The sequence below is a fragment of the Leopardus geoffroyi genome, chromosome B2 (genome assembly GCF_018350155.1).
Source record: "Leopardus geoffroyi isolate Oge1 chromosome B2, O.geoffroyi_Oge1_pat1.0, whole genome shotgun sequence".
In the NCBI taxonomy this organism is placed as follows: domain Eukaryota; kingdom Metazoa; phylum Chordata; class Mammalia; order Carnivora; family Felidae; genus Leopardus; species Leopardus geoffroyi.
The window spans coordinates 137,280,054-137,293,161 of NC_059332.1; the positions used below are offsets into that span (position 1 = coordinate 137,280,054).

At 37.7% G+C, this 13,108-nt stretch overlaps 1 protein-coding gene across 22 annotated transcripts in view; it reads right to left on the minus strand.

The window, feature by feature from the left end:
• The window catches only part of SYNE1 (spectrin repeat containing nuclear envelope protein 1), a 482,603-nt gene that overhangs the window by 122,102 nt on the left and 347,393 nt on the right, over positions 1–13,108 (minus strand). For all 22 annotated transcript variants that reach the window (XR_006717653.1, XM_045500062.1, XM_045500061.1 and 19 more), the window contains 5 exons: positions 9,602–9,758; positions 6,524–6,655; positions 6,172–6,327; positions 5,386–5,595; positions 484–585 (listed from right to left, as the gene is read on the minus strand). Coding sequence is in view for 21 of the 22 variants with exons in the window: in XM_045500062.1 (XP_045356018.1) it covers positions 484–585; positions 5,386–5,595; positions 6,172–6,327; positions 6,524–6,655; positions 9,602–9,758 (757 nt within the window). In the remaining variant the exon portion in view is untranslated. The remainder of the gene's footprint in view (positions 1–483; positions 586–5,385; positions 5,596–6,171; positions 6,328–6,523; positions 6,656–9,601; positions 9,759–13,108) is intronic.

Here is a 13,108-nt window from a genome sequence, read left to right on the forward strand (position 1 = left end):
CTAACATTTATGCCTTTGTTCTTGCTGTCGTCTTTACTTGGACATCTTTCTTCCCAGTCTCTGTGTGCCCAGACTTCTCAGTCTGGTTCAAATTTTCCTTTACAAAATTCCCCCGATCCTACCCTGCTGGAGGCAATCTGCCCTTCTTCTGAATGTCCATTAGTGCTTCATTGGAATCACCCCAGGACAGTTTGACTTTCTGTCCTAGGTCTTTGAGGCTCATGTCTAATCTCAGTGTTAGGTGGCAAACTTCTTCGGGTCAGCATCTGTCACTGACACCTCTAGCCATCTCCTATTCCCTAGTTCCATACAGAAGCGAGGGACAGATTCCACGGAACCTGGCCAGTCACTCAAACCCAGCACTTAAAGACAAAATGCATGACCAACAAAAATGCTGTAATGAGCCATTAATCTTTCATACAATATTTGAAATGTCTTAGTAAATCAGATTTCCTCTCTGCATTCACTCTTCTGTGTAAGTACCTCAATTTGCTCTGCCACGGGCTGTTCAAACACATTTGCCAGTTTCTGCAGAATGATGTATTTGCTGTCGGCCAGTGATGTACACAGCACCTTCAGATCATTCTAAAGAGGAAAGTAAATAGGGAGAATTAACACGTCTAACAGGGAATCCGAAACAGTTGTAAATATTACACGCATTCTTAGAAATCACATACAGGTGTAGGAATTTAATGCCCAAAAGAAACAATACTGTCCTGTGGGAAGGAAAAAAAACTGGTGACAATTTATCTTAAAGTGTTAAATGGGCTTTTAAAGAATTTACCGTTTCCAACATAACACAAATGGAAATTGGGTATGCAAATAAAAGGCAATACTAGTCACCCTAATCTTCTTGACATGTTTGAAATAAAGGTGTACATTTAAACACTGTAGTGGAAATATCACACTAAAGACTTCTATTTACTAAAACCACCTATAGGTGTTACCCTTATTTGGGAAAAAATGTGATTCTTAAGAATACTATAATTCCTTTTTCCCCCTCTCCCCTCATTCACTCTCTCACTTCCTTTTTTATCTTATTTTCAGAGAATTTGCACAAGCTTATAAAAAGCCACCCAGAAATGTAGAAAATAAATCTTATCCACGATGACCAAAGACATATGAAAAGACAACACAAAAAGACCTTAGCAAAGGCTTTTGTTCATAAAGATTACTTACTTGAAAGTCCAAATATATTTATGTTGTGTTATAGTTATACGAAAAGAAAGATAACGATCACAATTTTGGTGCTCAGTTCTACAGGGAATAATGAATTGGAACAAACTTGGGATGATACAATTTCTAGTTTTTCTCCCTAAAATGTCAGCAAATAAGCTTCTGTTTCTTATTGGTCAGCAAACATATATGATGGGCTGGCTGTTTGGCAGAGGATGAGGTCAGACTCATCATGTCCCCTTCACCGGGAGCTGACGATACATATATGAGGACACATCATCAAGATGCAACAATCTGACCATCTACAAGGAGAAGGATAATCACATCAAGAAAGAAAAAACATCTTTCAGGATGTGTGCCAGCCTTGTAACACAAAATTCAAGGCTAGAAAACAAAACAGTGAGTGAATTATGCAGTAAAATTTTAAAAAAGAAAAAAGAAAAAAAAAATTACACTGAACATGAACCTTGGAAAAAAGCATTAGATCCTAAGAGGAATAATTGTCACTCACCAAAACCCAAACCAGTCTGCAAACCTAGTTGTGGATTCACTAGGAGACTGTTATAACAGCCCCGAAAAAATGCCAGAAACAAGGTTTCTGCTTATGAATTACAGCATTGTTTGTATTATTTAACTGTGCTCAGGGGGAGGCCATGTGGGCCATTAGAACGATGACATATTTATCTGTTTGTAGGCCTAGGAAAAGATGTTTTCCATTCATTTGAACAGATTCAAAAGAAAAAGTCTTTACTAGCTACATATACTTGGAACATTAACGCAGTTCTTCTAAATGAGTAGATAAATGTAAATAATATATCATGAGTTAGAAATGAAGATTGTGGGGGCACCTGCTGGTTCAGTGGGAAGACCTTGTGACTTGATCTCAGAATCGTGAGTTTGAATCCCACATTGGGTATGGAGAGTACCCAAATAAATACTTAAAAAAAAGAAAGAAACGAAGATTGCGGATATATTTCCTGCGCATCATGTTTACACATTTAATAGCATATTTTCTGCCTTAATTTTACTCTACTCAAGGTAATGGCAAACTGAGTTCACATTTCTGGAGGCCTCACTAATTACCGGCAGGAGCCAGTCAAGAAGACAGTAAGGCAGATAATATGACTGATTTAAAAATTACTAAATAAAAGACTTTAGGAGGTATTAATAACCATATGAATGCTGACATTTTCTGAAAAATGAAAATCCAAAGACTGTAACCATTTTTTGTTACTACACGTGGAACACAGCAGGACAGTTAAGGTAGGTCTACATTGCACACATATCAGACATCACAAGCTTTATTGTACAGTCATTGGCATTGCTTGTAGGACATAAAGAGGCAGGACTCTTGCTTTTTGACAAACAGGTATACAGAAGGTTTCAAGTTTTATGTGCTGCCTCACCCATTTAATAAAGAATTCTTTCATTTTTTCAGTTTTTAAATAACTTAAAATATTCAATTATAAAAATGTCCACTAAATTTATTTGGGGTTAAGTCTATAGGCAAAAACTTTTTTTAACAGAACAGTTGATAACTGACTTGTTGTGATTCCATGGAGATAAGATACATTTACATTACATCAACACATACTTCCAGATTGTCCATGAGTATAGGATAATGTTCACATTCTGGCAAAAGCTAATACTCAAAAGTTAAATGGAAAACAAAGGCATATCATTCCATTAACTTCTGAGCACTGACAATATACCAGGTGCTTGGTGCAAAGTAAAACACAATGGTTTGTGACTTGACCTTTAATTACACTAGCCCTGGAACTATTTCTTTCCATTAAATTGGAACACAAACATTTTGAAATGTCAGTTGTTGTTCATGAGCTGGCCACCAACAAGTAGAAACTTGTTGGCAGGAGAAAAATAGAGAACATGATTTAAAGAGAATTTCATGATTACATGTTCTCCTCTTGGTTCTCTACGGAAAATCAGTTCCAGAGTGTTCATGCTTAGTTCATATTTTACTCTGACTGGCTATAATTACCAATAAAAATTTTAAAGTACTAAACACACTATCATAGCAAATGTAATTTGAAAAGGGAAATATGCTTCTGAGTGATACACACATTTGCACTTTCAAACCCCCTCGCTCATGGCTGATAGACCAGAATGCTGTTGAAACTCGGCCTATTATTTTGGGCAAGGTGAATTTTAGAGTAAGGAAACAAGATTCCATAAGTTGCCCAACAATTTTGCTGATTTTAGACAGATGGAGTATACCTGAACATGCAATCAGATCTCACATCCAAAACAAAATACCCAAATAATCAACCCCAACTTTTCTGATTCCAAGTGGAATATGCTTTCCTCTCTATGTACTACCCAACATAACCTACACACATATCTAGTCCAGGCCATTCCTCTAAGCCACAGACTTGATAGCCAAATGTGTACTGTGATTCTTCACCTGAGTATCTTAATTCTATAGCCCATCTATGTCCAGCCAGTGACGCAGTCTTGCCCATTGGTCTATGGCACTGCTATCCACCAGACCTGCCAACCTGAGCCTCTCGGTGCCCTTTTTTCACATGCTCCATATCTAAACCACACACAAATGCACCCTTATTGATTCTGCCTTCAAAATATATCTTGAATAGGAATACTATTCTCCATATCCCCTGTTGGCACCCTAACAATATAAAACATAAAAATATTCCTTGAGTCAACTCTTGGCTCTAGTTTTAATTTTTTAATTTTTTAATGTTTATTTACTTCTGAGAGAAACACAAAGAGAGAGAGAGAGAGAGACAGTGCGAGTTGGGGAAGGGCAGAGAGAGAAGGAGATGCAGAATCTGAAGCAGGCTCTAGGCTCAGAGCTGTCAGCACAGAGCCTGACGCGGGGCTCGAACTCACAAACCATGAGATCATGGAAAGAGCCAAAGTCGGATGCTTAACCGACTGAGCCACCCAGGTGATCCTTTGGTGGTTGAATAGTCTTGGAGAAGTAAGTGAACCTTTATATTGGTTTCAGATTCTACATGTGTTATAATGAATACTACTATTAACAACAATAACAAAACCTACTGAGTGCTTACTATGTTTCAGACACTGTTCAAAGTATTTTACACATTTTAACTAACTTTATACTCACAAAATCCCAAGAGACAATTACTATGGGTGTGGCTTAATAGCTGAGGACACTAAGGCAGCTAAGGGTATATAGAGCAGTAGGTAACAAAGCCAGAATCTGAACCCAAGATGGTTGGTTTTAGAGACTATCCTTAATTTTTTTCTTCTAACTTTGCAAATGAATATTAGAACAATGCTTAGCTAATAGGTATGTTGTAAAGATTGAAGACAATAATATGTGTGAATTTTTTGTGTGAATAACAAAACGATACACAATTTTTTCTGATAATTTTACTTTGTAGTTTTTAAGAATACAAACTGCTGGAAAGCAACGATAATTTGTCCCTCTAGATGAATGTCTAGAAACCCCCCTGTTTCTTGTCTGATGCTACTCTGGACATTTTAACAGTAATTTTTTACAAATCAAAATTTGTACCAAACTCTAGGCCCTAATTACATGTATCTATTTTATAAATCTTGTATGTTTGTTGAAAATATAGCTCAATTAAAACTTAAGTATTCCTGAAGAATGCTTTTTATTAGGCATTAAAATCAACTCAAAGTTTATCAGTGGCTTTTTGCATTTGCTGAAGTTCACAGTCAAAGGAAAAGTTTCATAAGCAGACAATTACTCAGCTGGCATCAGAACTCTAGTCTAGGGCTGAAAGGCACGAAGTCTCCAGAGTTAGGATTGGGAAGTCACTGTACATTTTTAACACAGGTAGAAGTAACTAGGCCATGGTCACTTTCAATGGCTCCTATGCACTGGAGTCTGGGGTTCTGTACTGTGTCACTTCCTGATGTTTCTTTGGTCATATGTTTTTACGCTTCACTATTATCAACTGGAAGTTATAACTATAGTTGTATGACTTATTGGTTGAATATAAAGTCCCTTTCAGCCCTTAGTTTGGTTGGCTGGTCTTCTCAACACTCCATTTCTAGGAACATAAAACTCTTAGTGTTCTAATCCTAAGGTTCTATTCCCTTGTTTTTCTGTAATGTTCCTGCTCTTCAGGGTACATTTGCGGGGAAAAAAAAAAGGTTTATATCATACCTCATTAAGACATCCTGCTTATTATCGAATATAGCTAGAGAATGGTCAAGTGTCTCTTGATAATGTCTTACCTGGAAATTTAGTATTTGCTGAAGTCTTTCCTTCATCTGATGACATCGCTGATTCACTACTGAGTCTAACAAGGATAACCGGCCCAAAAGACAACCCAAAGTCTCTTCAATAACATCTCGGTTATCACCATTCTCTGGAAATGCTTGGGAAAACAAGTTCTTGTTCTTATCCATTTCTTCAGACATTTCCTTAATATCTTTGGCAAGAGTCTAGGGTTGATAAAAGAGAAAGCATATTTCAGTGTTTACATCCAAGAATTGATATACAAACCAAGTCATTTCCTCACAGAAAGTCCACTATATACATCTCCCTTACTATTCAGCAATAATTCTATCAAAGGCAAGATGAATCACTTTCACATCTATAAATATTAGGCAAGTTGCTGTTGGAGAGATTTTTCTCAGAAACTTTATATCATTAGCTAATAATAATATGTCTTTGGTGAGAAATGAGATTTGTAAAGGGCTATTCAGAAACTCATACACTATTTTTTAGCCTGTGTTTCATATGTAGAAAATCTGTGATATACAACAAGTTTTTTACAAAGAGTCCTCCATTATTTTCCTCCATTATTATTTCCACCTCCTGCTACATACACAAGATAAAGAATAAACATGCAACTCATGAATACCTCTGGGAGCTTTTTACATTAGGCAGTTCTCTTCTGCATTATGCTGCTTGGAAATAAGCCTGATTTGTACTTTACCAGAACTGCTTTATCCAATACCAAAACTTCAAGTGCTTTGTAATATCACATACTCACAGACCCCAGCTGCCAAACGTACCTCTTGGTTGAAGAGGCAAGCTTCGGTTTCTTCTGGTAAAAGTGCTGTGGCAACAAATAAGCGTTCCTCAACATCATCCAACCATGTAGAGGTAGCTGAGACCCCATCATATAACTTCTGTTCCAAGTGAATGTTCTGCCTCTTTGTCCCCCCACCCTGAAAAAAGAGGGGAACACGGAATGAATCACAGTGTCTGAGGCATCAAAGAAAAATACCAGGATGAGATGCCATGGTGCAGTGGCTCTGCCTTTCAGGGCTAATCACTAGTGTAGGGTCTCTGCCGTTCATGCCCAAAGGTGGGCCAACCTCACGGAGACCAAGATGCATGAACAGACCAACAGTGTAGCCCTACCTGGGACGAAACCTCCTCAAACGCCTGGTTCAATCCATCCAGTAAAGACGTCACTGCAGATCTGTCTTGGGTCTGCCCATCCCCTTTGTACAGTGGCACGCCAGACAGGAGCCGATTTGGCCTGCTGTAGAGCTGTAGGTAAACAGGGGCACTTATTCAAGAGCCCACGTACTACGTTCAGGTTTCGTCATTTAGAATTGCACATTGAAGCAGATGCTGGAAAAACCGTCCTTATAGAAACCTCTTCTAGAGAAATATGACTTCTTCAACGTACCATGTCTACTAACACATGGTGACCAAATTAATGGTAACATTTCCACTGATGGACAACAAACACACACACAAACAAACAACAACAACAAAACTAGTGGGAAAAATGCCTGAAATCTATCACAGCCTTCCTCTCAACTGGTCTTCTTGGTTTCAAGCTACTCATGATGAAATCATCCCTCCTAGATACCAGACCTAGGCTGATGCCTATTCACTCCATCTCTCCTAAACTCTTACAGGCACACACAGTGTCTCCCTGACAAGGACATGATACCGCTTACTACTCAAACTTTTGAATAATGTTTCCAAACACACTCCGCTCCCATACTTTATAGAATGTCTCATTCTCACCTTGCCTTTCAGGCTGGTTACTCGTTATCCTCTAAACATGCCCAACTCATTTCCTGCTGTAGCTAGAACATCCACCACAAACCCTTTAAAATCTATCACCTTAAATTCCACACCTACTACAATGGCTTTCTATTTTTTTTTTTTTTACTTCAGCTTCCTTTTTAATTCCTGCTTGTGGAGCCTACCATGGTTGCCTAATTTCTCAGAAATGTATAAACTATTTCCTTGGTTGGGTTACAGGTTCCTAGGAATGGGGGAGGGACTCAGAGTTGGACAGACCTGTATTCAAATCCCAGCTCTGCCTCTTTTCAGCCACGAGACCCTGAGAAATCATCTAATCTCTTCAAGCCTTAGTTTACAGATCCACAAAGTAGAGATAAGGTCAACCTCACCAGAGTGTTGCTAGTAATAACACTTAATACACCAAATATACTCACTAAATGATCATCCCCTTTCTTGTTGGAAACTCTCAAACTGCTTCTTCCTCACCTTTTTCCTCTTCACACCAAAGAGAAGAAAACCACCCAGGAGGCACTTAGGACAAATGACCAGTAATTATAGAAAGAAAGCACTCAAATGCAAAAAATGCTATAAAATAAAGTACATTCAATGCTTTCCTTTTCCAATTCCAAAGGGCAATGAGATATGAACCTGAACGTAAACTTCTAACTGTCCAGGAATCATGTGGGAATGTTGGTGGCAGCAGGCAGGGCCTTTCCAATAGGCTCACATGGAAGATGTTGGGGTGACCAAGGAATGGACAGAAAAAGTAGCTCTCTGAGGTAAGAGTGGGTAATGGAGGAGACACCCAGGAAGTCTGCAATGTTGGATGAATCACACAGATGCTTTAGGCTGGATGGACAAAAGGTAGATTCCAGGGGTTGGGCATTTAATGAATGGAAAATAGTAAGGAAACATGAATATGCCTACAAATGCCTTAGATTTGTCTGACTTAGGACAGTCAGAAAAGACTGTAAATATCCCATATAGTCAAAGGCATGGGGAAATACTCTAACATGAAGGTGAGATAGAAGTCAAGTCCAGGAAAACTACGTCAGGAATCAAGAATTCAGGCTGTAAGTGTCAGAAATATTTGATCAAGGATGTGAAGAAGGATTAATTTAAACAGGTAGGAGGTCAAGGCAAAAGGTATGAGGCACCACTTGTCAGGGAAGAAGATGATTCTGCAATAACTACCTCCACAAATGGAATGCTTTATGTTCCCCAGGGCTGGTGTTGGTGACTATTCCTGTGGACAGTGACAAAGAAGGCTCCTGGCCAGAGTAGAGGAGTAAGAAAGGGTGGCATGCCATAAGGGTTTGTGAAATGAGGTAGACAGGAATGGCTATGGAACACTAACACATGGTTCCCCACAGATAAGGGGACACACTGTGACCTTCAGACCGTATCCTGAATATTACCATATTTCAGGTAATCCTGACAAGCTGTACCTGCTTTATCGTGCCTGCTCTGTCAGCCCCTGCCTTTCCTTCCCCAGATGCCCTGCAGTTACTGACACCCTTTCACTTCTGGGTTCAGTCTCTCCCAGCCCTGAAGCTAGTCCTAGTCAGAGGAGTGCAAACAACAGCTTCCTCAGATCCACAGTAAAGGACCTAGACTTTATTGTGATAATACTGGCATCAAAGAGTGGCCCAGATGAGCATTGCTGGCCCAGGACCCAGGATTAAGCTTCTAGCTTCAAAATCCTGGGCCATAGCTGTGGTAAATATTGCAGGCCTGCCTGGGTTCCCACCTTATGTACTAGCTCTCTCCAGGGTGGATGCCTCTGACTCTGAACTATTCTCTGGCTCTGCTTATAGTGAACTAATAGCTATTATCTACCTGGAACCTTCTGTAGCTGTATTCAATTCCACTGGATGTGCCTTGCATGGTGAAGCCAAGTCCAACATTACACAGTATCTACCCATCTTGGGAACAAGCCTACAGGTGGATCAGTGACCATTCTAGCTGACCACTGGCTTCTCCTTCCTCTTGGATCCACTGAGGTACCAATATGCTTCTCATTAAGATCTTCTGACACTATTAAATAGTGGGAACAGCAATGGAAAATAAGATAACTTGACCATTTACTTCCAGAAAATAACCAATTGTGTTGGGTTTCTCTTGTCCTAGATGTATCTATCCTTGATTTGCAACCCTAATTCTCAAGGTAGTGAAAAAAAAGGGGGGGCACTAAAAATTTAATGGTTTATTCTAATGAGTCATCAGCTATTAATCATCTCTCAGAAAAACAGTATCTAGAAATCAAATAAGTTTCCACATATAAATACATAATTATGTAGGGAAATGTGAAATATGCTTGTTAAGAAAAATATGAGTAACTTACATCTCATTTTAGAACTGATAATGCATAGATTACTGCACAGTTATATTCTATTTGCATAAGCTATCCATCTTTTGTATTGGTTAACATATAAAAGCAAAACGTTGGGATACCACTTGCTCTTGTTCCTGTTCCAGAACATTCTGTAGTAGTTTCTGCTTGGTACTAAATTCTTGATGTAGGCTTTCCCATTTCATTCTCATCTGGTCTTCAGAGGCTGATTTCTCCCCTTCCATCCCCAACTCCTGGGATAACACATCAGGTTTTTCGCTATTAGAAGAATAAATAATCTAAGTTTACAATGTGTGCAAAAAGGCATTAAGCTCTAGGAAACTTATTGTATATACTAAATCTGGCCTCTAAAATTGGAACTAGATTATTGTAGTCATTGGCTTACCCTTTAAAAATATCAGTTAAATAGAAAACTTGAGACAAATAAATATATTCTCATATTAACTGAACTATGAGCACAATAATAACCCAACAATTCATTGAAAACAGCTCAGTATTAGAGATAAAAAATAACTGTAACTTTTAGAATGTGAAAGGGTACATACAATTAAACTACTGTCCTTTAACAAACAGCCTGCAAAGTAATCTAAAAACTCTAAAAATGTTGCTTAGTCTATTGAGAGTTTTTATCCTGTGTCCAAAGAAAATGCTCCAGACAAGGTTTCAGGACATGGAATAGAAGTACAGAGGGTGGAAGGAAGGCACTGAAGTATCATCTTTAATGACAGGTAGCAGGTGGCATCAGAGAAGGACGTCGGCTTTGGGGGTGAGACAGATCTGGGTGGGAATCTCTGCTCCAGCACATTAGATTTGTGATTTTGAGTAATCTGCTTCACTCCCCGGAGCCTCAATCATCTCCTCTTTACAATGAAGACAGTATCTATCTAGACAGTATCTATCTTGCAAAAATATGAAAATTACATTTAGAGAAGACAGGCATAATGCCTATGACCCTACCTCAAACATAATAGCCACTCAATAAATGGGACCTAATGATTACAGTCTGGGGGACCCAAGTTCCAGTAGATCCTCATTTGTCAGGAGTTTTAAAGACCTAACTAGAACCATGTCATCTGAAAGACATGCTAGATAGTAATTAATATTTTGACAGAACTTTTGCTTAAGTAAAAAAAAAATAAATAAATAATAACAAGTTCATTGGCAGGATAATACTATACACTACCCCAAAGTCTACTCTTCTCAGAATAAGTAATGAATACAATAGTTTCTTTCGGTAAGTCTGTTGAAGTAAGCCTTTAAAAGTTATCTTGGGGCGCCTGGGTGGCTCAGTCAGGTAAGCGTCTGACTTTGGCCCAGGTCATGATCTCACGGTTTGTGGGTTCGAGCCCCATATTGGGATCTGTGCTAACAGCTCGGAGCCTGGAGCCTGCTTCAGATCCTGTGTCTCCCCCTCCTCTGTCCCTCTCATGCTCATGCTCTGTCTCTCTCTCTCTCAGTAATAAATAAATGTTTAAAAAATTTTTAAAGTTATCTATAAGGCTATAATGAGGATGTTCTACTTCTAGAATACAATAGAGAATCTCCCCCACCTGTGCACTTAGAGACACACAGGAAGGTTAAGTTCAACAACACTAATAATAGCAAAAAAAAAAAAAGTAGCAGGAAGGTAAATGCCCATCAATAAAAAAATGGGTGAACAAACTATTTTCACAAGATAAAATACTATGAAGCAGCTAAAATGAAAGAACTAGATCTATATGTATCAGCATGGATTGATTTTAAAAAGTAATATTAAGTGAAAACGTGCTAAAATCAAGTTGGTATATCTAATTTTGTTTATCATATTAGTCTCTGGACTTCTCTGTGTGTTTTTTAAAAATGCTTTTTAAACAAAAAGCAAGTTTTAAATTTCTTACGAAATTGAATTTCTTTATTGTGATGTCCTTTGTAATGGCCTGTAATGCATCATTTTTAATTCATTTATATTTGCATAATAATTTAGTACAAAACCAGGGGATAGTAAATTTTTATATTGTTTTACTTAATCATTGACACATATAAAGTGCCACCAGCAAATCTGTCTTTGATTAGAACAAAGCCTTTCATTTCCCCTGAAAAATATTCTTTCCCTTTGATATTTATATTAATACCCAATTGAGTTTCCTTATCTTAGAAGGCCCCTCCATCAATGCTTCTGTATATCACGTCCTACTTATTCTTTACATATTAAATTTGTACCCATGAAGCAAGCCATGCCCCTCCCACTGGGGTTTTCTTACATAAACCAATTCATATATGATAGTCTTAGAAATCAGCTAATAAGTTAAAGTCTGAATACAAGTTTTATTTTCCTTAGCAATGTTATTTTGCTCTTTTAAAAAAATACATAGATTTTTTTTTGGTTTCTGGGTATTGCTTAATTTACATTTGTTTGTTTGTTTGTTTGTTTGTTTGGCTTATTTACCCAGAGGCTTGAAGCGCATGGCTGAACTGTAATCAAACAGATTGACTTTTCTAAAGATTTTGTATAAAACTTTAAAAATTTATAATCAGTCTGTAAAGTGCATCTTGTGTATAAAGGCAGTATTGCCCTGCAAATTTCTCTTTAAAATATTTTTGTATTTGAGACAGGAATTTATAGTTGTTTGTCTTTCACTTGGGCCCTTTCCAAAGCTAAAGGCCAAGGAAAGAAAAATATCATGGCAAGAAAGTTACAGAAGATTCCTACTTCTGCTTTTTGTGACTATTCATATGATGAGGAGGCTATGTGTGAATGGGTTCTTTGTAAAAATATGATTTGGCAAAAATATTCAGAAAATTATGAAAGATGAATAAATGTTTTAGAAGAATTGGAAACAGAATAGAAAATGAAAAGTGAAGGCAAGTCTTGACTTAGAGTCAGCATGGAAGGAACAGCATTTCTCCTTTTGGATTTATACAGTCACACGTATTTATGGCTTTATCAGCATTTTTAAGCATGATAAACAATCAAGATTTTTAAAACTCCTTTATTATTTTAACACAATTTTTACAGTTTCAAGGGTATTTTAATGGAATTCCTGACTATCGATGTCATAATAGTTTCCATTTGTACTCTTTTAAATTGATATATATTAGTTTTATCAATATTTTTACTTTTTGTTTCATTTTTCTTTTCTCGGATGACATACTAATTCCTATTTATTTTGTCATAATGTCTATTGCAATTGCCTTGTAGTTTGGTTTCTATCATTCTGCACGTGTAAATATATATACATATAGTCAACACTGATGTTATATGTCAGTAACATTACATGAGCGTTGACTAAACTGCAAAAAAAAAAACAAAAGAAAAATCTCCAATTCTATCCTCTCCAAAGTCAGTTGGGTTTTTTTGTTTGTTTGCTTGTTTGTTTGTTTTGAGAGAGAGAAAGCTTGAGAGTGGGGGAGGGGCAGAGCCAGATGGGGACAGAGAGAATCCTAAAGGGGCTCCATACTATCGGCGCAAAGTGCAACGAGGGACTCGAACTCACAAACTGTGACATCATGACCTGAACCCAAGTTGGATGCTTATAACCAACTGAGCCACCCAGGCGCCCCTCCAAAGTTGGTTTTGATAATCTACATTCTATAGTCTATTTTTTGCCCACACATGTACTATACATACA